At 47.3% G+C, this 24,410-nt stretch overlaps 1 protein-coding gene across 1 annotated transcript in view; it reads right to left on the bottom strand.

The window, feature by feature from the left end:
• Positions 1–270: 270 nt before the first annotated feature.
• PLPP4 (phospholipid phosphatase 4) overlaps positions 271–24,410 on the bottom strand; it is a 125,800-nt gene continuing 101,660 nt past the window's right edge. Inside the window, exons 6-7 of the mRNA XM_046654215.1 lie at positions 13,263–13,433; positions 271–1,019 (exon numbers count right to left, since the gene is read on the bottom strand). Of these exons, the coding sequence (XP_046510171.1) occupies positions 820–1,019; positions 13,263–13,433 (371 nt within the window). The 3' untranslated portion in view covers positions 271–819. The remainder of the gene's footprint in view (positions 1,020–13,262; positions 13,434–24,410) is intronic.

The raw sequence follows: 24,410 nt of genomic DNA, 5'->3' as shown, positions 1-24,410 counted from the left end.
TGCCACTTGAACTCTTATAGCAGAGCCCTGAAAACCTGGACCCTAAAAGGGAAAAACTCCTACCCTGACGCTGCTTCTTCCCTCCAGGGTCACTCTCTTGAAAGGATATGGTGCCCACCAGCCCTCAGACAACTGCAGGGACCTCCTCCCCATACCCACAGCAGGCGTCTTTATTTTCAGTGTATGTGGTGGAAGCCTATGTATGAAGTTGTTCATCTCACTTCCTTCTAAATTCAAGGGTTCCAAAAGCCCTGGACACGCTAACGCGGTGGCTGCAGCTTCAGCTCCGTTTCAGAGACATGTGCTGTGATAAGCGGACGGTTCAGAAAGCTCCAGACCCTATGCTTCCAAGCTCAGGTCCTGGAATGACTACGGCAGAGCTGGCTTTGGGCTGGCTCCCCACCCTGGCCTAGGCTGTGGAACCCACTGTGTCCCCCAGTGACTTGCTGCCCTGGACAGCCAACACCATGTCTTCCGGGGGAGCTTTATTATGCTTCACGACCATGAACACATAGGAAGGCGGCTGCTAGAGTAAACATTTCAGATGGAAGAATCGACCAAGCTGCACCCACCCCACCCTTGCAGCCTCCTTCCACACGTCTCTCAGAGCCTGTTCCTGTGTCCTTCCTTTGCAGAGTCAAGAAAGTTGAAAGGAGACATTCAAGGTAGCAGGAACACCGTCGGCAAAATGGAAGCAGAAGGATAACTTTGAGAAACAATTGATGAGAAACACACTACGGAAAACCTCTTCTATCATGTTATGATGGCGGGGTGGAAGAGCGTGCCCTGGGCTCAATGTCCATCCGCCTGAGACACGGGTCATACGGGGCCTTCGGTGATCCCCTCCAGAGGCATGCTGGGAGGGCTGTCAGCTGTGGGCCTCTCATCCTTCTTCAGCGAGGTCGGGACTCGGAGACTGACGTATGGTTTGTGACAAGCTGTGTTGGCCAGAGGCGGGTAGTGCTGTCTGTAGCAAATGTATGCAAAAATGAGGCCAATGACTCCACCAACAAAAGAATCTAGACAGGAAAGAGCAAAACGGGAGAAATGCATCATGATTCATTCAACTGTTGCCAGTTATGTTTTCTAGAAAGCACTTTCCCCACCTGCTCCAGTGACTGGTTTGCTTATGGGACCCAGTGAAAGATTAAAGGAGAGAGAAATCATGCTGCATGTATAAATCTTGGTGGCCTCTGCAAACTCATCATTTCTAGAACTTAAACATCCCTTTTAAATGTGTACTTGATTCTCTCTTCTCTTTACTTCTTTAATACGCACCTGAGCATTGCATCAACTCGGATTTGCATTCTTGATTTTTAAAATCAATTCTAAATTGTGGAAGGATTCCAGCCATCTCTATAGGCTCTAAGTACCGTCGGGTTGTGATTTCTTTTCCTGTAGCAAGTTGCCGCTGGAGTCCTGCAACATTGCTGGTGCACTACAGAAACCCAGTGGGCGTGCCGGTCCCTGCCTGGCAGTAAGTGATTTCCCAGGGAAGAAATGAACCTTCTGGGTCACAGAAAAGTGATTAAAACATTTTATGATACTTCAGGATTGGCAAACTCAACAGACCTCTGGTGGGAGAGGTCCAATCCCTCCGATAAGCGGCAGATCTCACTAAGCTGGAGGGCATGAGGGAGGCGGACGAGACGGGAGGGGCCAGCTGCAGGCAAACAGGCCCATCTACTGCAGGGCAGCCCCCTGCCAAAGAGCGCATTCAGCTGGTGCCCAATAGAGACCCCATGAAAGCAGCCCACCCCAACAAGCCTCATTTAGTGTGTGTGTGTGCACATGCTCTTAAATGGTGTCTATGGTTTATTCTTGCAAAAAGATCCTAACACAGCGGAAAACCTCCCCTAACAAACTCTGAACTCTTAGGAAGGTCGCTGCCATGCTGACCTGTCTTTCTCCACTTGGGAGTTTCCACTTCCACATTTATTATCGTCTCGGGTCACACATGCCTCCTATGGCACCAGCCCCATTTTACAGAAGAAACTCAGGCTCAGAGAGGCCAATGGCACTCTCTACATCTGCACCCCTTGTTAGTGACAGAATGGAACTGAACACTGGTGTCCTGATTCTGCGCCTGGGCTGCTCTGCAGGGCTGTGCTCGAACCCTGGCAGGTTATTCCGGGCTTTCTGATGTCCCAGCTTTCAGAATGCAGCAGGCCACGACTGAAGGGCAGTCCACCTGGGTCCAGATAAGGGGCGACAGCTTCCCTTAACCGATCAGTGCTCGGGTGGTAAGTTCCCAAACACTTCCCAGGGAGCAACACACTGTGTATTGACCTCAGTGTAAATCACAAGCTGATTCTCTTGTGTGTCTTGCAGGGAAATTTGGAGGAAATGTACCTTCCAAGAAAACAAACTGTTCACTGCTTAGATATGTGCACCCACTTCTCAGTCTTGTTGTGGCCCTGCTATAGCTATCCTGGCTACATCTAGATAGACTGGGATAATTTTTGAGGAAGGGGACAATATTTTGGTATCTTATTATTGTTTGAAGAATTGCTTCCACCTTCAGCATTTTTACTAGGCTAATAGTAAAACATTAAAAAGTTCTATAATAAATAGCTTTAAGCTCTTTTAAATAAATTTAGTAGTTTAGGGCATATAATTTTATTTATATACAGCAGCAAAGCAGATAAAGGACACAGGCATTTCTGTGATGGCAGCATGAACGTCCACTGTGTGCAGACCAAGTATCCCAGCGCTGCTCTGGAGATTGCAGTGTGGACACAGCAGCTAGTGATGTTTTTTAAGTGCAGATAGAGGAGGTCCTCCTCCTGATTAAAGTCTTTCCCGCTGCTCAGAGGGAATTAACAAAGTCCCTGTGGGCTTCAAGGCCACACACTGGGTCCTGCCAAGCCTCCCAGCCACTTCCCCCTCTCTCACTCTGCTGCAGCTGCTGTCGCCCCTTCTGTTCCTCAAAGACGCCTGCTTCTTCCCTCTTCTTCCTCTTTCTAGACATGCTGTCCCAATCCTGGAGTCCCTTCCCTTCTCCTCCTCCCCTTTTCAATTTCTATTCATCCTTCGGAACTTAACGTCATGTGCACCGAGGCCTCACGTGACCGCCAGACCAGACCAAGTCTCCTAGATACACACTTGAGTTGCTGCCCACCCTCCACGTGCAATCGGAATGGCAAATAATGCCAACCTGTGTGGTTCTCTAATGTTCAACATTGGACTCTAAACTCCACGAGGGCAGGGGCTGTGCTTGTCTTGTTGGCTGTTGATTCCTCAACATCTGGAACAACAACTTGCTCACACAGAATTAAGCTGGTTGAGGGAAATGGATGAATGACTACATGTACACTCTCTCGGGGCTAGATCCTGGTTGCTGTCTTGTGTGTGTGCTGGCTCCGGGCTCCTCCTCAGTAACCTGAAAGCACTGAACGAGTGTGCAGCAGCCAAGAGGCCTTCCCATGGAAGCGTTCCAGGAATCTGGTCCCCCAGGTCAGCCTAGTGAGACCTAGCATTCAGATTATTTGGAAACTCTGCTAAGGCATAATTAGAAAGTAAGTCATATCTTCAGTGGGAAAAAAACCCCACTTAGAAACAAAATCATTCTAAGTGGTGAAACGGAAAGACTGAATAAATTGTGGCTGCTGCTTCTCCACAGTTGCTCAGACACAGTGAGACTGCTTGGCCGCCATCCGGCAGGCAGAAAGGCGAGGAAAACATATTAGTGGCTGCTCAGCCCTGGTGAGGAGCCACCAGGAAGGAGGGGAGGGGAGGACCAAGTGGGAGACAGCAGTTAACCCAGGAGCCCATCCCAGCTCACAGCACAGGCACCTGGGGCCTTGGTAAGGTATCCAGCACCAACTCTCACCCCCTACCCAAGAATCTTCTGGGCTGAGGAATCCTCAGGTGAAGACACTGCAACTGCAGCCCCTGCCAAGGCAAGCCACTGCCCCTCTGAGCCTCAGTTTCCCTAGCTCTCAAACAGGGATCACAATATCCACCTCATTAAGTTGTGACAATGACTTAAGGAGACCATGCTTCTAAAGATTATGTCACAGAGCGTGCCACAAAATAGGACCTTAAAATAGTGTCTGAAAAAATACTGTCCATCACTGTTATTCTTATTCTGTTCCTCTCCAGAACTCCTGGGGGCTTTCTAATCCCTTCCTATCCATCTCCTCACAGAGCAACTCCGCAGTCTAGAGCTCTAAGCTCTTTAGCATGGCCAAACTTTCACGGCATTTTAGATAAACTTCTAATGAACATAAAAAACACCTGTCACCCAAGAAATCAGAAAGTAATATGTACCATGAATTGTTGGCTGGGGTCACAAGGCTTAATGAATGTGATTAAATCCAGTTCCGCAAACGGAGAAGCTCCTCACATAGCCTTTGGCCAGGAGCCTAGAAAACCGGCCAGGGCTTTTTCTAGTTCAAGGTCTGAGAGTTGCACTATTGTTTTTTCTTTTCTAACCCCAGAGAACAGCCCATGGGGCGTTATCTTTATTACCATCTGAAATGATCCAGGCTTTGTGCATTTGAACCACTGACTATTGAACAGATCAGACAGCAAAACCTACCAATAATGCCATTTGACTTTCTGTTTTCTGTGACATGGCATTTCCTTAGGTGCATCTTTTTTTTTTTAAAGATTTTATTTTTTCCCCCTTTTTCTCCCCAAAGCCCCCCAGTACATAGTTGCATATTCTTTGTTGTGGGTCCTTCTAGTTGTGGCATGTGGGACCCTGCCTCAGCGTGGTCTGATGAGCAGTGCTATGTCCACGCCCAGGATTCGAACCAACGAAACACTGGGCTGCCTGCAGCGGAGCGCGCGAACTTAACCACTCGGCCACGGGGCCAGCCCCTCCTTAGGTGCATCTTTGACCAAAAGACATCAAATCATTCCAAGTGTCCATTCCCCAGGCTTACTGATGTAGCAGCAAGCGACGGACCGGATTCCTGGATTCCTGGTAGTGCTGCTTTCCCACTGAATGGAAGAGGAAAAAGTGTATTACAGGTCCCACCAGAGTCATCAGAAGTAACCAGGGCAGAGAAAGGTCTGACCAAGCCACCTTCCCAGTAAAGTCATTCAGGGCTTGGTTTATTACAAAGGTGGAGAATAAGACCCCAAAATGACTGACTTTATGAGGGAGATTGTCATCAAGTGCCATCCAGGGGCTACTGTGGTTTTGATGAAATCAAACATATCCTGCAGGGCGTGTGCTGACAGAATAGCAGGCAGGGGACAAGCAAGCCTTTATTAGGGAAACACCACTAGGGGTTGACCTCACCCCAAGGGCAGCAGCATGGGACTGAAGGGTGCAAAAACGGAATACAGGGATCTCAGTGTCCCTGGAATACGAAACACTGCAGTGTCCTCACTCCGTATTGATGCTATTCCTTCCACACACAGTGCTGCACAGGGATCACATGTCAGGCACGATGCGGGGTCCTGGGGCACAAGACTACACAAAACAGCAAAGTCCACAGTCCTAAACAGTGCCGGCCTTATCAGTGAGCTGCAGCTGTGATACGTGCCCTGGAGGAGGAGTGCGGAGCTGTGAGACCACCCAGCAGAGGGGCCTGGCCGGTCTGGACCAGGGCAGTTTCCCTGAGGACATGACCCATGGGCCAGCCCTGCAGGATGAGCAGGTGTGAGCCAGAGGAAGCGGGAAGTGGAGGCAGGGAAAGTTCCTGCAGTCTTCCAGCAGAGGAAGGATGGGACTCGCTTGGAAAATCTGAGAAACTGAAGGCAGGCCCATCTTTTACTAGACAGCTGGAGTCTTTACAATTCTGTAGGACGTAAGTTGACCAGGCTTCTGGCGTGGGCTGGAGAAGAAGGTCTTCCATGTCCTCGAGGGCTCTGTGGAGCCCTCAGCATGGACCAGGGGCCCCCCTGGCTCTCTGGACTACCGTCTGTGCCCTCTTTTTGGCCCACACCTAGCCCTCGATGTTGAGCCCCCGTGACTGCCTCACTCATCCTCGTTTCCTCAGAGCCCAGCAGTTATTATTCAGTAAATGTTTGCTGAACTGAGATACACTGAACAACATTTAGAAGATGCACTAAAGAATCGACATCACCAGCCACAAAAGGCCACATATTGCGCAATCCCATGTATGTGCAACGTCCAGAATAAGCAAACCCATGGAGAAAGAAAGTAGATTAGTGGCTGCCAGGGGCTGGGGGAAGGGGGACATGGGTTTCTTTTCGGGGTGATGATATATTTTGGAATTAGATAGTTGCACAACTCTGAATATACTAAAAACCATTGAATTGTATTTAAAAGAGAGAATTTATGAATTATGAGTTAGGAATTATACCTCAACAAAGCTATTTTTAAAAGTGGGGGGACCAACACCAGATGGGCTCCATTGGCAATGGAAAGAAGCCTAGACTTTGATTCAGGCAACCTGGCTTTGAGTCCGTACGTGTGAAATGGGCATGACCCACCCTCTTTGCATGAGGTCAAAGGACAGAAAAGGACCCCACAGGATCTGGCACAGAGGTGCCAGGAGATACTGGCCATGCTCATCTGCTCTGGCACAAACAAGGAGAAAGGCTTTTGAAGATGTGCTGTCAGGTCCCAGGAAGGAACACATCCCTCCCTGTCACCATGGCAACATCCAGCATCACTGAAGTGGCTTGACTTGGGACCTTGTACGCCTTGGGCTCTGTGACCCAAGATACCAGGGTAAAAATTAACCCTGGCAAATTCAGCAACCCCGAGTGAGTATTCCCATTCTTTTTATTCCACTATTAGTGAAGCTTCCTGTTTTTATGACTTCGAGTTTCTATAAAGGAACTTATATAGCATGGAGGATGCACATCTAGCGGGTACTCTGGAAGCTGGAAGGGCTGCCACCACGTCTGTCTTCCTCAATACTGTGCCTCCATCAGAGAACATGTTTGGCACACAGGCACAAGAGACACAATGAATGAATGTTTCAAGTCCACCTTGTTTTTGTTCATTTTTAGAGGGAAAGAACTTGCAGAGAATAAGGTGAATTTTAGTAAAACCAGTGTAAAGAAAAAAATGATACTAGTAAGAAAGGAACATGATTTAGTCAAAATCATTCATTCATTTGCTCAACACTTATTCATCAAGCACTGTTATGAGTTGATGTGTCCCCACCAAAAAGATGTGTTGAAGTCCTAAGCCCCAGAACCTCAGAATTTGACCATATTTGGAAACACAGTCTATACTTAAAATGGAGTCATTAGGGTGGGCCCTAATCTGACTGGTGTCCTTATAAAAGGCGGAAAGTTGGACACAGAGACACACAGAGGGAAGCTGAAGTGAGGAAACACAAGGAAAACATCATGTGAAGAAGGAGGAGAGATTGGAATTATGCTGCCACAAGGCAAGGAACACGTGGGGCTACTAGAAACCGGAAGAGGTGAGGAAGAAGCTTCCCCTGCAGGTGTCAGTGGGAGTGTGGCCCTGCCGAAACCTGGATTCGGGACTTGTGGCCTCCAGAACCGTGAGACAATTTCTGCTGTTCTAAGCCACCCGGTTTGTGGAACTTTGTCACAGCAGCCTTAGGACACCAACGTAAGTACCTACTATATGCCATGCCAACAAGAGAGACAAAACTCCCTGTCCACACGGAAATTACATTCTAGTGCAGAGTCCAGCAAACTCTGTGAACTATTCATTTACACACTGTCTACAGCTCCTTTCTTGCTACTACAGCCAAGTCGAGCAGTTGCAACACAGACTTGAACGCCCACATAAAGCCTGAGATATTTACTACCTGACCCTTTACAGAAAAAGTTTGCTGACTCTTGTTCCAGTGCCTAGGGACAGGCAATAATGAATATGTACAAATCACTTAGCTTGTCAGATGGAGGTAAATGAGAAGGTGAGAGCCATAGGGGGTGTGGGGGATGGGCTGCAATTTAAATGGAGTGGTCATCACAAGATGTCCTCACTGAGAAGGTGACACTTGAGCCATGATTAAGAGGAAGAAAGGGAACAAGACACACCCACACCTGAGACAAGGGCCTTCCAGGCACAGGGAAATCCCTGAGGTGGGATGGGCCTGGCAGGATCTTGAGCAGCAAGCAGCCCCAGGGCCACTGGGATGGAACCAGCATAAGCAAGGAGGGCAGGTAGTTATAAAATACCATCAAACAGGCAGGAACTGAAGGGCCAAATCTTATAGGCCAATGCAGGACCTGGGCTTTGACACCGAATGCAACCGGGAGCCACCCGGGCTTTTAGCAAGGAGCGGCACGTGCTGGCTCAATGATTTAACAGCTCACTCTGGCTGTGGTGTGAGGGGCAAAGGAGGAAGGCAGAAGACTGGTACGGAGGCTTCAGCCGTAATCCAGGAACAGACGATGGTGGTTGGGACCACAGTGGGAAGAGGAAGTTGAATTCTGGAAATATTTTGAACATAGAGACAACCAGAGAAACCAGAGGAAATCACAGAAGGCAGAGGGAAGAAGGCTTCCCTGGAGTAAAACGAGCCTTGGGAGCAGCCAGTGTCCGTCTCCCCTGGGAACTAAGCAATGGTGCGCAGAGAGCTAACGCTGAGGCAGAGAGAGGGCAGACCGCCTGACTCAGAAAGCCTCTCTTGAGGCCCAGAGCTCCCCATCCAGTGGGTTCTGATGGGACAGAGGGGTGGCCTGAGGCTGCAGACAGCTGGAAGACACGGTGGCAGGAAGGCAGATGGGTGGACTCCTACGGCTGCCAAGGCTCAGACGTTCCCAGACCCCTAGGCAGCAGTCCGCAGCTGATGATAAATGTGAGTGTCAGCCCCGTGACATCAGGCAGCCAACTGAGGAGGGAAAATGAGGTTAGATCAGTTCACTCAGGACTGAGAATATCAGAGGGAGAATCTCAGGGCTTTTGTTCCATGCAAGGCTGGGAACAATAATATAGTTCCAAGGACTCCTTTTCAAGTCACTTCATTTAGAAAATCTACAGATTGTTTCTGACAGCCCAGGAGAGGCTTGGTTAGCAGTGTGTGTCCCTCAACGGTGTGTTTGGTGGGGAGGGGGAAGAGAGGAGGGGGAGAGAGAGGACGGAGCAATTTCCCACTAGCTTTTCAGAGGCCAGAAGTCTTGTGTGGCCCACGTACCTGCATGGTGCCCCTCCCCCTCCCCCATCCCCTCCTACCCCACCCCAAGAACCACTCCATCTGTAGGCTGATCATCTCCTGAACTCTGGTAACTACATACCAGTAAATTCATTGCAAATCACAAAGCCTTCATAGCCCAGTCAGGGAAACATGGCAAAGGCATGGCCGCCATCTTGAAAACTTCAGCCCAGTTAAATATGGTGTCCATGACTGACAGGGACGCTTTCCAACCTCTGCTTGGGTAGGAACAAATGACTGTTTCCTCCCTTAAGACCAGTTTTCCTGGATTACTTTCAGAGGGAGATGCTCTTTCTTATAATGAAACACCACACAGGGACCCGGGGCTGCTTAAAATGACCTATGATTAGAGAAACCATTATTGGTTAGAAGGTTACCCCTGAAGCTGGATTCACATGAGAAAAGCCTGGATCCATATTCAGGGATTTGAAGAGCAGAGGGAGCTTGTTATTAGGTCCACTAGGGCAACAAGCAATACATTTTTGCCCCTCCAAGCTGTAGCTCTCCACTGACTGGAAGCCATAAACACACAAGACTGAGAGTAGAGGCAAGAGCTGCTTCAATGAGATGCTTCTTATTTCTCCGCATTTGTTTTCTCTAAATATGTTTCCCTAGCATGGGAATTCTGCAAGTTTTAAGGCTGGAAAACACATGGTTAATTATACACGTAAGCCTCTCTGGGAAGCACTGGGCTTTGCAATGAGCATCATCCATGAAACTCCCCAGCTTCCAGTTGACCCAAAAACCAGTGTGTCACAAAGACATGGAGAACCTGAGCCATGTACAGATTTAGTATCCATCATTTCTGGAGAAGTTGTGCTAAATGTTTCATATGCCCCTCCATGTCACGGCCTGTGTCCTCCATTTTCCTCGTTTAATAAAACAACAGACTTACATATTTGGATTGGAACTGAAAAGACAGAAAAGACCAGAAGGGTGATGATGACAGAAAACAACCATGATAATGGACAGAGCAATTTGAGATTATGGGCTATTTATTGGATATGAATATGTAATCAAGTAATCAAATGTACTCCCACATTAGGCACAGTTGCTTAAACCAAAATTGAAATGGAGTCATAAAAATCTCCTAATATTAATGCTGTTAACTAAAGTCTAAAGTGAGAGGGGCTCAGTGTTGCTGACGCCTATGCTTCATGGGAATTCTCATCATGATGGATGGTCCCGCCCACGGTCACTGGGCAGCTCAGTCCACCAAGGAAAAGCAACAACTCATTTACCTCAATCAGGCATCCTGCCACAAACACCCACCTACACAGTGGTCAAAGGCCTCACTGTCCATCCCCTCTCCAAGCTGGAAACCTTGGAGGCCTCTCAATTACTCCCTTAATAAGCAAGTGTTGAATGAACAAAATTTTCCACTCATTGAACATTGCTGCTTTTTAAGATGTAATAAGGGAAAGACACATAGAGCTGAGGTATGGTGTGGATCAGGGTTTCTCCACTTCAGCAGTGGACATCTGAAGCTGGAAACGTCTCTGTGATGGGAGAGGTGTACACTGCAAGATGGTTAGCAGCATCCCTGGCCTCTACCCACTAGGTACCAGTAGCACCACCACTATGACCATCCCCAGTTGTGAAAACCAAAAAGATGTCTCCAGACGTTGCTAAATGCCTTCTAGGAGGCACAGTCACCCTCTGTTTAGAACACTGGTGTAGACAGGGACAGATGGCTGCACAAAAGGCCAACTGAGGCACAATGAGCCTGACTCAGAGCCCATCAGAGGATCCAAGGAAAGGCGCGCTGCTCTCCTGGCTGAGTGCAGGCATACAAATTGAACAGATGATGGCACAGCTGAACTGGAACTCGGGCCACATCAATGTACCAACCAATGCACATTCAGTTTGGGCTGCAGAAGTCTACCATGACCCAGTTTTGGTTTGCCCCCCGAGTATGGCTCTAACCATCACTGATCATAAATTCTCTTGCTTTGCTTTCTCGTCAGCCCACAAAGCATTAATATTCTCTCTCTACTGCTCCAAGTTCCTCTCTGTGCCAGTTGGACAGGGCGGGTCTGAAGCCCGGCAGCCAGTAGGCCTTGGGTGCAGCTGCATCACGAGTCTACCATTTCCTTAAAGCCAAGAGCTGGGAGTCTTCATTCTTTCGGATGTACCAGCCTCAGCTAGGTAATGACCCAGAGCATTTAAGAGAGGCCAACCTCATGTCTTAGGTTTTCAGGGCAAGATCCATACGCAAAGGCTCTTCCTGCCTTCTAAGATAAAGCAAAAACCCACCCAATTCTGAAACCCTAATCATTTCCCAAATCCAAAGTGGCTGAATAGAAGTGAAAACCAGGAATTTACAGCTTACAAACAGATCGTGTTCCAAAAACGTGTCTGCCTCTAAATCAGTTGTTTGGGAAACACAACACATCCTTCTTTAGAAACAATGCACTAAGCAACAATATCAATTTGCATTTGGGTAATATGTTTTCATTTACAAACTATCTTCAGATCCATTATTTCATTCAGTCTCTGAAACAGCTTTGTGAAATACTTGGGGATTATTGTGCTCGGAAGAAGAAACTGCAGTTCACGGGGGATAAGTGAGAAGCAGTCCATAAAACTCCATCCAGCCCATGATATTCTTCATGGGGAAACACCCTAGCCATATATGAGCAAAATGATTCTGTGGGAACATACTCCCAGTTCCCAGGTGAACGGGTACGCCCTTGTGCTCTTGGTTCAGTGCCTCTCCCTGCTTCCCTCTCATGATGGAGCTTCATATTATCCAGAACTTCATCCAAGACAACTTTTGAGAAAAAGAGAGAACAAGGAAGGGCTCAGGGCCCAGCCTTGTGGCGCTCTCCTGACCGCCCCCATCAGGAGGGCCTCAAAGCCCCTGACATCACAGCACTGGACGCTCCCACCTGTTCGGACCATGCACCAGCCTCTCTTTCCCCTGCACCCTTTACCCACCCAGGTCAAAGATGCTGCTGGAGCTCATGAGCCCAGAGCATAAGCCCCAGGATGTGGAGGGTGGAAGTGAGGCTGGGAAGGGGCAGAAGAAGCTGGGGAGACACTGGGAGGAGCAGGAGGGCCCCGGAGAAAATGGGGAGAAGGCGCCCCCAGCTCAGAGTTCCCTCACTTCTGGCCTCATCTGCTGCCTCACTCCCACTAGAACAAACAGCTGGGAAGGGGTGAGAAGCGGTGGTCCCACAGGCAGCTGGCCACAGAGACAGAAAAGAGGGAGAAGGGGAGCAGGGCCTGGTGGCAGCTAGAGAGCAGGAAAGGAAGAGGAGGTGCGGCACGGACTGCTCGGGGAGGACCACTCGTCCAGGGATGCTGGATTCAGGCACACGTAATTCAGTTTGTTTGCTTAAAGCGGACTCAGTGGAGCTCTTCACCACTGCTTCTCAGACTTCATCAGAAATAACAGACTTGCTTGTCAACGCAGACTCCTGGCCACCACCCCAGACCCACCCCCAAGAGTCCGACTCCTAGCTCAGGGTGGCCTGATCAAGGGGACCTGAGGATTGCCCAGACCCTGCACTCCTGGAGGCCACACCCCGTGGTCGTCACCCTGTTTCCTGTGGCAGGTGCTGCTGGTCGTTCAGGCAGGCTGTGAGCTGCGGCTGATCTGCAGAGGGACACAGCATGGTCTAGTTTTATTCCAGGAACAAACCCCTGACTTGTTTTGTGTTATTTTGACTTTTCCCAGATACCCCAGGACTCATACATATAAGTAAGCCTCCCCCCAGCCTTGCAGCGGCTGCTCAGAACATCACTGGCATGGATGCCTGGGCTGGATACATCCATTGGATGTGCATCCGAGGTAAGAAATATGTCCTTGTGGGATGGATGTGAGATATGAAAGGAGCCAAAAACTACTTGGCACCAAGTCTGAGGGCTGAGGCAAGTGATCCAGCAGGGAAGTCACATTTGAGTCCAAGGCCAAGGACCTGCCATCCTGGCAGGACCTGAGTAGTCTACTTGAGCACGAAGGAGGAGGAGGAGCTCCACTTCTGTCCCCAGCAAGGGCAGTGTGAAGGCCAGAACTCACTTGAACAGGCATATTTTCTTTAAAACTGTGTCCAATCTGTCATTTCGGCCTCCTCTGGTTTCTGACAGTAGGTGCTTACTTCTCCCTGAATTGGTGCATTTCTACAGCCATCCCTGCAGGAGGGTGGCAGACTACCTTGAGGACTGGGCAGGCCCAGGGCAGGGACTCACCTTGCCAGTGATGCTTGTAATCGCACATGCGGGACAGGGCGATCATCATGGCACAGTACAGGGGCAAGATGGCGGCACAGAGCCGCCAGCTCTTCCCCCGCCCACTCTCGGTGAAGCAGTGCAGCTTGCCAGCCAAGTAGAACGTCGTAAAGCCAAGGCCCGAAAAGGCAACTGCCAAAGAGAAACAGCAGGTGTTATTCTAGTAGGTGGTAAGTGGCAGCGACACAGGGTATCCTGAACATTCTGTCTGCCATCTTGCATACCTTCAGGGCCAAGACCATGTTGGCACCAGACACCATCCAGGCAATCTGTGCTCTTGCTAGAACCACGCTGGTATGAATCTTTCAACAATGATAATGACCTTCCAGTCTTGTGTGTGATCAAAATCTATTCTATTTCATTCATTTGACAATGATTTAGTGGGTATCTACTGTGTACTAGACAGGTGTTGTTCTAGGTGGGAGGAATAAAAAGATGCATTAGATGCTGTCTCAGGCCTGAAGGGGCTCATGGTCTGGTTGAAGAACATGGCTATGCTAACAGATAATTTTAATAGAAGGTGTTGAGTTCTATAAGGAAAAAGTGCATACAAAAGACTGTGATGACAGCTAAGATTTGAAAGGTGAGGGAAATTAAGGGATTTCTGGCTTGGTGGCCTTCAGTAAGATGGGACCAGCAAATGCAATAGAGGAGTGAGTTTAACGGAGAAGCCACTGCTGACAAATTCCTTGTTTTGTCTTAGAAAGTAGGGTTATTGACTTTTAGAATTGCAAAGACATGGCTGTGCTAAATCCATTGTCAAAAGTGTGGAGTTGGGTATAGCATATATAAGCCCCAAGCTTTTTATCCAGTCAGGTTTAAAACAGTTGGAACTCAGTGAGATTTAAGATGGGTCTTCTGTGCGTTTAGAACAATGGTCCTCAACCCTGGCTACACAGAGTCACCTTTAAACCCTGGGAAACTTTAAAAAATACTGGTAGCCAGGTCCCACTGCTAGACATTCTGTTTTTACTGGTCTATTGGTCTGAAGTGGGCCCTGGTGTGTGTATGTGTGTGCATGTGAGTGTGTGTGTGTGAACTCCCCAGGTGATTCCAATGGCAGCCAGGACTGAGCTGAGACACTTTTGTTGAAGGCGAGTGCCACAGCTCCCACCTTCTCTGGACAGCAGCCTAATCAAAACTTTCCTCTTCATCAGAAAATACCCCTGAGGGGCAGAACTCCTACGTAACCAGCCCACATAATGACTTGGTAAAACAGATCTTGTGAAAACTGTAAATGCCAGTACCAATGACTCTATGAGACTGCCTGAGGCCTGAGCAGCAGCCTCAGCATCACTGCGCTTGTTACAAATTCAGAACCTCCAGCCACCCCAGGCCTACTGAGTTAGAACCTATGTTTCACAAGACCCACAGGTGACCTGTGTGTACGCTAAAGTCTACGAAGACCTGGGCTAAAACACACTCATCCTCTTTATAAGATATCTCTGAGTCCATCTTAAGGAAATAATACAAAAATACAGAGAAATCTAGAAGATATTCTGCTCAAATTTATTTATAATTATGGAAAGTGATTAATACAGAGGCATAGATAATGTTGGGCCCCAGACAAAAATATAACACAATGGCATATTGATTATTTTGAATTAAAGTTACGTGAGAAGCAGCCATTGCAAAAAGGGCATTTTGCCCCTCCTCTCTCTGTTCCCCTTGAAAGCAGGAAATAAATCTTCCTTGTGAAAGGTACCCTCCCCACACCAGGAGATAGAGAGACATCCTTATCACCAGACTAAGGAATTCAGGGCTGAGAAGCCTGTATAAACAAGTCTTGTTACTTTTTGCTAATTTACTACCCCAAGCCCAAATATTGCTTAGAGTTCTTTAGATTCTTTACTAATTAAGTGCCCAAACCTAAATTTCTTTGTCTTGTCAAATCCTCACAAATTTATCGCTTCTTTGTGTAAAGAGATATAAAAGCTGCCTGCCTTGGTCATTTCTCTGAGCATCATTATTATGATCTCCTGTGCATACATATTAAATTGGTTTTTCTCCTGTTAATCTGTCTTGCGTTTTTTTATTAGTCCAGCGAGAAGAACTCTAGGGTGGTAAGGGGAACATTTCCCTCTCCCTGACGATAAGCAAACTGTGATATTCCCATTCAATGAACTATGATGCAACCATGAAAATTACTGTGATTATTTAGCAATATGGACAATACTTAGGACAAAATGTTAAGTGAAAAAAGCAGGACCCCAAATTGTAGGTTCAAGATAATCATGGCTATAGCACAGAAAAATGAATAACTTCCACCCTTAACAAGTTATCTCTGATAATAATATTTCTTCTTTTTTTTTGAGGAAGATTGGCCCTGAGCTAAGATCTGTTGCCAATCTTTCTCTTTTCGCTTGAGGAAGATTGTTGCTGAGCTATCCTCTGTGCCAATCTTCCTCTATTTTATGTGGGACACCGCCACAGTGTGGCTTGATGAGCGGTGCTAGGTCCGTGCCCAGGATCCAAACCTGCAAACCCTGGGCTGCCAATGTGGAGCGTGAGAACTTAACCACTAAGCCACTGGGCCAGCTCAATAATATGTCCTCTTAAAAGGGATCCCCCAGGTATGAAAACAAGCTTATACCAAAGCAGAACTTTTTCAGGAACCAAATTAAACCAGGCAACAATTGTTTTGTTTTGTTTTTTATGACAGAATATTAAGCCAGGTTTATCCCAGGAATAAAAATGAAGGACTTCAACATTTTTGAATAGTGATTAGCACTCAAATAAACAAAAAAGCAGGGCCAACATGTATTGAATATTCTGATTAAAGTAAGACTATGTGCAACAGTGCATTGCTCGGGCCTATTCTAGACTGTTTGCTCTGATGAAGGGTATTAAGCAATTCACAGGGCATTACTCCAAAGTGGCCCCATAGGGCCCCCATCCTGGCAACACAACAGGTTCTTAATTTCCCATCCTCACCCACTTTGTTCTGTTCCTTCTATTCACTGACACTCTCCCCTGAGGTCAGAGTGGGAGGGGGAGGCTGGACAGTTGGCTTGGTGGGTACCGGCCTCATCCTGAGCTCTTGTGAGGGGAGTGACGGACTTCATCCAAATCAGACGGCTTAGCAAACCTAGCCACCTAATTACAGTGAAGCATCACGGAGCACAAAAGAACTGTGCTGGGCTTGGTAGGGTGATAGATGAGTCTCCAAGATTTGGATCAGAGGAGAGGCAGCCCTGGGTGTTGCCAAACTGGCGTCTCTTACGAAAAGAAACAGGAAAAAAATGTCAATGAGCACAGGTGGATGTTGAGCTGGAATTCGTATGCGTCACCATAAAAAAAATTGTTTGGAGACTTTAAGACAGAAAAGTCCCAGCTCAGCATCCAATGCTGCTTGAGCCTCTGGGCACATTCACAAGATGGACAAGGTCAGGACCTGGGACAAGTGGTTTGAGGCCAGAGCCTCAGCCTGCATCTGATCACCTCCTTGCCCCCCAGGGCCGTGAGCGTGGCCAGCTTAGGCACCAACAGCTGTGGCTCATTCTTTGGAAAGCAGGTAAGAGGCACTCTTTCCCACACTGTGGGACCCATGCTGCAGCTCTCCAAAACGCTGAAGCGTGTGCTTCTTTGAAAAGGAGGAGGGATTCAAAGAGACCTTCAAAGGCTGAGTTCCACAGCGTGGATCCTGTGGCATCCGGCAGCAGCCAGTCTCCTCTGACACATTCTATCAGGCCTCCGGGCAGTATTTTTAAAGCAGTGCTATGTGCTCTCTCTTTTCTAGGTGGCACGACAGGCCCCAATTTCATGCTAAACCTTACGCTTGTCACTTTCTCATTGACATTTACACAGTTATCAAGCCAGCAGAACGTCCTTTGGCTTCTGAAGTACTTCTCTCTGGCCCGGGAGGCACCTCTGAGCTGTGGACAGCATGGTGCGTTGCATTCCTGTTTTTCCAAATACTACCTGGTACTTTACGCCCTACCAAACCATATTGAATTCATATGATCCCATAGTTTTTTGCCACTTCCTCCTGCGAAGTTAGGGGTTTGGGACATGGATGCAATCTCTTGTGAGCCTTCCAGCTCTGAGATCCTGGAACACGGATTCAAATTCAACTTGGGGAAAAAGAAAACAGGAAGGTTTTTATTTGTTTGTTTTTTAGGGTATGTTTTTTGATGAGGCAGACTGGCCCTGAGCTAACAGCTGTTACCAATCTTCCTCTTTTATTATTTTTTCTCCCCAAAGCCCTGGTACATAGTTGTAGATCCTAGTAAGTCCTTCTAGTTCTTCTATGTGGGATGCCGCCACAGCATGGCTTGATGAGCAGTGTGCAGGTCTGTGCCCAGGATCCAAACCAGAGAACCCCAGTCCGCCAGAATGGAACACGTGAACTTAACCACTTGGGCCATGGGGCCAGCTCCCAAAACAGGAAGGTTTTTTTTTTTTTTTTAGGAAGATTATCCCTGAGCTAACTGCTGCCAATCCTCTTTTTGCTGAGGAAGACTGGCCCTGAGCTAACATCCATGCCCATCTTCCTCTACTTTACATGTGGGATGCCTACCACAGCATGGTGTGCCAAGCGGTGCCATGTCCACACCCGGGATCCAAACCAGCGAACCCCAGGCCGCCAAAGTGGAATGTGCAAACTTAACCACTGTGCCACCGGGCTGGCCCCAACAGGAAGGTTTTTAAAGAAATGCTTTCCAACTCTAGCCAAACAGTATCCTATTCTCTTCTCAAAGAAACATGCATTTGAGACACCGAGGGGCTGTAAAACCTTTTATGCTAGTGTAGAACAAGTGAGATGATGTTCATTCCAGTGACTGTTGTCTTTCCCCTAAAACACAGCCCTTGCTTCCAGCACAAGTAAGAAATGAAACTAGAACTGAGCATTCAAAGATGGAGCAGGGCACTGGACATTTTGAAAGACGGGGATTATAAAACTGGATAAATTTATTCATATTTTTCTAATATTATTAACAACAGAAATAGGATTAGAAAACCCCAAGCCAGTGGGCTGAGAGGATGCTGAGGGTCTACCTGTCTCAGGAGCTCAGAAGTCATTTATTTGCTCTCCAGAGTTTGAAACACACACACACACGCATGAAAGCCCTCACAGTGATTTGTGGGGAAGAGAATATGCCCCTTCCTTTAAGAGCCTGCAGCAGGTTTTCTTGGCTGGAAGTAGCTGATTGTAAATATTTATATGTCAATCTGGCTGTGAAAAGCAAAGATATTCTTGGAGCCTCTAAACTAGGAAGCAGATGAAAAACCACAGTTTCCCCACCCTGTTTCTGGCAGTTTCAATGCTCCCGTGGCTATCGTCATTGAGAGTAGAGAAGCAAGCATCACAATATAAGTTGCTGGCCCAGGAGGTGATGCCAGGCGAGTCCCATGAACAGGGATATCTGTCTGCCTGGTGATTCTGAAAAGCAATCACTGATTCTTCTCTCTGGGTACACAGATGAGTTGCCATAGGTTTATAACTCTCCCTTTGCAAAGAAAGGTCTATTTACTGAGCTGGCTGAGGTGAAATAACGTGTGGATTGTCTTTCCTCCCCAGTTGGCTTTTAAACCAAGTGGAAGACCTTTGGACCCCAATGATGACAAGAAGTAAGAAAATTGGCACCAAAAAAAGAATGCTTTAAGAACAAATGAGATAAGAATCAGGGGGACGGAACTTGCTCTTCATGTTGTATTTTTCACTTTCGCTAATTATAATAAATTTCCCCAGACAAGTTGATCATTTCTGGCACTGAAAAGGGAACTGTGCCCTAATGAGGTAAAGTGTACAAATTTTCCATTTTAGGATGCTCAAAGAGTTATTTTCTTCTCCCAGAGGGAGAAGGATAATACCAGGTGGTTGAATAGATCCTAATGCTGAAGGGTGTGCATCTCCAAAAGACCATCCAAAACTACGGCCATGGGAACAGGCATTCCTGGTCAGTACCTGCAGACCCCTTACAAATAGGAGTGTGCTGTTGGGAGTCAGGGATCCGGGTTCCCATCTTGGCTCTGTCATTAACTGAATGGATGATCTTAGGCAAGTCACTTTCTCTCTCTGGGTCTTGGTTTGCTCTGTAAAATGAGAGGCTGAACCATAAGGGGCCACCACATCATGCCCGTGGGGGCGGGGCAGATAGGGAACATAAGCAAATAGTTGGATGTTAGGGTCAACTTTTTTGCAACAGAATACCCTCAGTCTATCTTCTATTACTCTGCTGTTGCTGGACATTCAGATCCAAGAAATATTTCACTTTCTGGAAAAAAAATCAATGGTTCATTTGTAATGACAAATGGTAACCAATACCTGGCCTCACTGTTGGCAGACAGCTGGGAGTGGTGAGGACTGGGGTAAACTGGGGAACACTCGCCTGTTTAAAGATACAGCCTTGCCTCTGCCCCAGCTGCTGTCTGCCATGTGGAAACGTGGGCTCTGTGCTCCCGGAAATTTTGATCTCCTGACAGGAGAGGGAAATCCTGATATTTATGGGAAATGTCTCCATTTTTAAATATTAACTAATCAAAAAGTAACAGTCAGATCAAATGAAACTCACCTGCGGGCTGCCAATTTGAGAGCTCACTCAAGTCCTGCCTTCCAGTACAAATGGCCTGCTGTTTAAATGGCCCCGTAAGCCCGAGCTGAAAATTACATGTCAATCCATCCCCTCCTCTCCACACTAGAGCAAAGACGCGCTTGATGAGTTTGGCGTGATTTTGTTTAAACCAATAGCAACAGTAAATTAAGTTATGCAGGAAAAAACCCAAATTAAGTTACCCAAGGGATTTGGGAGCCAAATAATCCATTCAACAGAAGGGGCTACTGTGTGCTGATGAAGAGCCCGGGCTTTTGAAGCCAACCGGGTGCACATGGCGCTCAGCTCTGCCACTTACACCCATGTGAGCTTACCTCTCGGGGCCTCAGTTTCCTCATCTGTACCATAGGGTTCATAGCACTTGACTCCCAGGTCATCTGGAGGATTAGTGAATGAGGACCTGTGAAACGCTTAGCTGGTGCTTAGCACCGAGTGAGCACTCACCTACCCTGCCAGCTGCAGCAGCCGCTGTTGTGCAGTCTCAGCTCTGGAAAGCTCCATTCTGAAGAAAAGCCTTCACTAGGTCTACCCTCGCCATCTGCAGCTCTCTAGTTACATAACTGCATGCTCCCTGAGAGAGAATTCTCGAGCCAGGTTCTCAGGCTCTTCTAATTCTGCAGCCCCCGAGGTGCGCAGTAGATGTAAATTGATCTTAGCTGGTAAAATGAATAAACTTGAGGACTCAGTGAGAGGAGCTAGTGGAGACACGTTCTCATCTCCCCCTGCAGAAGGTCTGAAGTTTTCACGTGAGAGCGGCAGACAGTCAGGAGACCACTCCTGTGCTAAGTGACCCATCACAGAGCTTTTCGCCTAGGACTCCTCAGAAAGAAGTGTCGCCATGTTGGAACCTATCTTAATGTCCCTTAATATGACTAGTTTCTCATACATAGTTTCAACTTCCTAGTTCAGCCTAGCTAAGATGCTTGTTCTGTTTTGTTTCTTATGACAAGCTATATCCACTTCTATTCTCATATATTGATTAAGAGATTTCACTTTCAAAGAAAGGTCAAAAAAAGATTGCTATAAATCTTAGAGAGAATGTGAGTCCACAGTGAAACGACAGCCTAAACCATTCAGCTGAGCTTAAGGAAAGACAGTTATTTATTCATCATGAAGTTATCAACAGAAGATCATTAACATTTGATTTAGCTACCCAACCAGAGTTACAATTTCAAGGGAAAATTATGATGAAAATTACGGAATAGACCCAGTACCCACAGCGATTTTTTAAAAATCTCACCTTCTCTCTAATCCAGCAGCAACGACATTGTTTTGCTCGGATGTAAGAGACAAAAATCTATCTTTGCTAGAATGAAGAGAATTCTCAAAATCCTTGAAATCTTCTGAATCTCAAACCAACGATTTCTTTAAAAATTTTTCACGACAAAAGATCATCATAATCACTCTAATTCAACAACTTCAAAAGTACCCTTAATTCAACCAGCTAATTTAGGGGAAAGAATCTGGGTCCCGATTTATTGTAGTAAGTATCTATACATAATTCCATTTCTTTGCACATGTGTAGCCAGGCAAACACAGGTCCCACTGGACTGTAAACTCCATGATGGCAGGACTTACGCTGCCTTCTTCAACCTTGTACTTGTAAAGTCTCACACACTGATTAGCACATAGTAGGTGCCCAAATACATGTTGAATGAAGGAAGGACTCGGCCCAATGGTATGCTATTGTCATCCATTCCTTCATTCATTCACTCAGCACCTATTATTAATGGCATCTCTCAAGCCAGGGCCTTTGCTGAACCCTACTGATGGGAAGATGCATAAAAACCAGTTCCTGCCCTGGAGGGGTTTTATTTGGGAGAGGAAAACTGGAGTAACAAGGGAAGCTCCACGGAGGAGATAAGACTGGAGCCTGGAGGACAGAGAGGAAAGGGGGTTTAAGACTACCTCAGTTATCTGGAACCCAGGGGTTAAATTCCTTCAGCCCTGCAGCAGAGCCGCTGGGATTCTAGGCACCATCAGAGCGGCCAACAGCCTGGGGTGGAATTACCTACTCTAGCACCATCAGCCTTAAGATTTAACAAGAACTGGTGTTCTGGTGAGATGCTGAAAGCCATCTTCTGGGACAAAGGAGATCAGATGGATCTTAAGTACCTCGGGGAAGTCAGGTGAGGCTGCGGCTGTTGAAGCTAACACCCCTTGACTATCTAATCCTGAGGGGTGGAGAGAACCATCTCGGCCCACTGAAGGAGGCCAGATAGCAAAGCGGACCTAGTGGATACAACCCCAGATACGTGAAATGAATCGAGAGCCTACAGCTAGTCAGAGGTGGAGCGATAATCTAAGCACAGGCAAGAAGTGCTCCTGTAGTACAGCTAGGTGGACCAGGTATGCATCCTGACCCCACCACCTCCTATCTACGTGAGTTAGGGAAAGGTGCTTAACTTCTGAAACCCCATCTATAAAATGGACAAGCCAACAGCTATCCAACAGAGTGAGTGGGAGGACCAGTGATAGAGGGTCCATGACGCACTAGACAAAGTGCATGGCACACACTAGGCCCTCGGTGAAGGTCTGATCTCTCTTCCCGTCCCTCCACTTTCCCTGCTGATGCTCTTTCTGAAAACCATGCTGCCTCGCCAAAGTGAATCTGAGAATACGGAAGAGGAAACAACGCAAAAGCACAAACAAAGGGAACAAGGATGTGAGCTCTGGGGCACCAGAATGGCACTATGACCAAGATGGTGTTTGTGTCTGATGCCATTATGTGCTCCACATCAAGAACATTGCCAGGCTCTTCACTGGCGCTCAATAAATACAAGTGAATAAAGAAACTAATGAAATGAAGGAACAATAGGATAATATGAAAGCTGGACCAGACGATGTGTACTCTTGGGGGCTCTAAGGAAACAGAGAGATGAGCATTCCTTCTCTGCCCAGCTAACTCCTAAGCACCCTTCAAGTCTCAGTTTAAACGCCACTTCTTCAGAGGTCCTCCTTGGCCCCACCAGTAGGTGTAACAGGCTCTCATTGTACTTTGTACCTGCCCTTCATAACACTTAACACTACTCTTTTTGTTTAAGTGATTGTTCGCGTCTATCTCCCTTCTACTAGATTCTAAGCTCTGAGAGCAGGGGCTGTACACCCTGTGCCTGATATCACCAGATGCTCAATAAACGTACATATTGAATGAGGACGCATCAGGCTGGAGACCTGATAATCAGGGAAGATTTCACATAAGAGAGTAGGGATTCACTCAATGGAGAAGGGCTGGAGTCAGGCTTGGAACAACAGTGGCTCAGAATAACGTCTCAGAGGGAAGTGAGCTGGGGCATATGCTGAAGTCTTCCTTACCACATCCCACCCTCCAGACGTATACACGGTCTCTCTCTGTCTCTCTTTCACACACACACAATCACATTTCTCTGGGCTCTTCCTACAAGGGTGACCCTAGAATGTTCTGGGAGCCTTCAGAACAGGGCTATTCTCCAGGGACTGACAGCCACCTGCCAGACATCTGGGCTAGCCTCCAGGGAACAGCGGGAGATGCTCCTGGAGTTCTCAGATAAGGTAAAGCTATAGAAAGGGAAGGATGGACAGGGGAGTGATGTTTCATTGAACTAGAAAAGAAGGAAAGAAGCAAGTGTGCCAACTGGAGCAGGAACCAGGAGTGTTCCATGGGAAGGACAGCAAGAAGATCAGGTGTAGATGGCCTCCATCTGTGCCAGGAGCTTTCGATACCTGGCTTCACTTCATCCCCAGAACAACACAGTGACATATATATTAGGCCGATTTTATGGATGAGAAGTGGAGGCTCAGACAGGTCAAATTATTTACGGAAGGGTTAATGCAGCCCTTAAGAAACTGGGGGGGAGCTGGTCCGGTGGCGCAGCGGTTAAGTTCGCACGTTCCGCTTCTCAGCGGCCCGGGGTTTGCCGGTTCGGATCCCGGGTGCGGACATGGCACTGCTTGGCACACCATGCTGTGGTAGGCATCCCACGTATAAAGTAGAGGAAGATGGGCACAATGTTAGCTCAGGGCCAGGCTTCCTCAGCAAAAAAGAGGAGGACTGGCAGTAGTTAGCTCAGGGCTAATCTTCTTCTTCAAAAAAAAAAAGAAAGAAACTGGGAATTATTTCTAAATGGATAAAAAAAAATCACAGATTTTCTCAGCATAATTGTACTTATACAACTGCTAACTGCCTATTTGTTTTTATACCCCTTGCAGGCATGTGCTTATCAGGACATGCCCTAGGACCCAGCACAGTGCCTGGCAAGAGAAGTCCCCAATACACAGTGACTGAATGAATACATATGTGGTAGAGACCATTTATTCATTTAATAAACATAACTGAACCTGACTAAGTACTCTGGCAACAGGCCACAGACCTCGGGGACAAAAAGATGTATATAACCATGAAAGGTCATGTCCTCCAACCTCCTGTTTCTAGGCAGGGTGATAGTTACGCTACCTGAGCCAGATGAGATTTCCATCTCCTGATGGAAATTATTATACAGCCTTGTTTGAGAATGAGCAATGGGTAAAAAGAAAATGGACCCAAAAAAGCTCATAATTACTCTAAAAGCAAATGTCA

The sequence above is a fragment of the Equus quagga genome, chromosome 2 (assembly GCF_021613505.1).
Source record: "Equus quagga isolate Etosha38 chromosome 2, UCLA_HA_Equagga_1.0, whole genome shotgun sequence".
NCBI lineage: Eukaryota > Metazoa > Chordata > Mammalia > Perissodactyla > Equidae > Equus > Equus quagga.
Note: the sequence above shows the minus strand (reverse complement) of the source record. Positions and strands in the feature narration are given on the sequence as shown.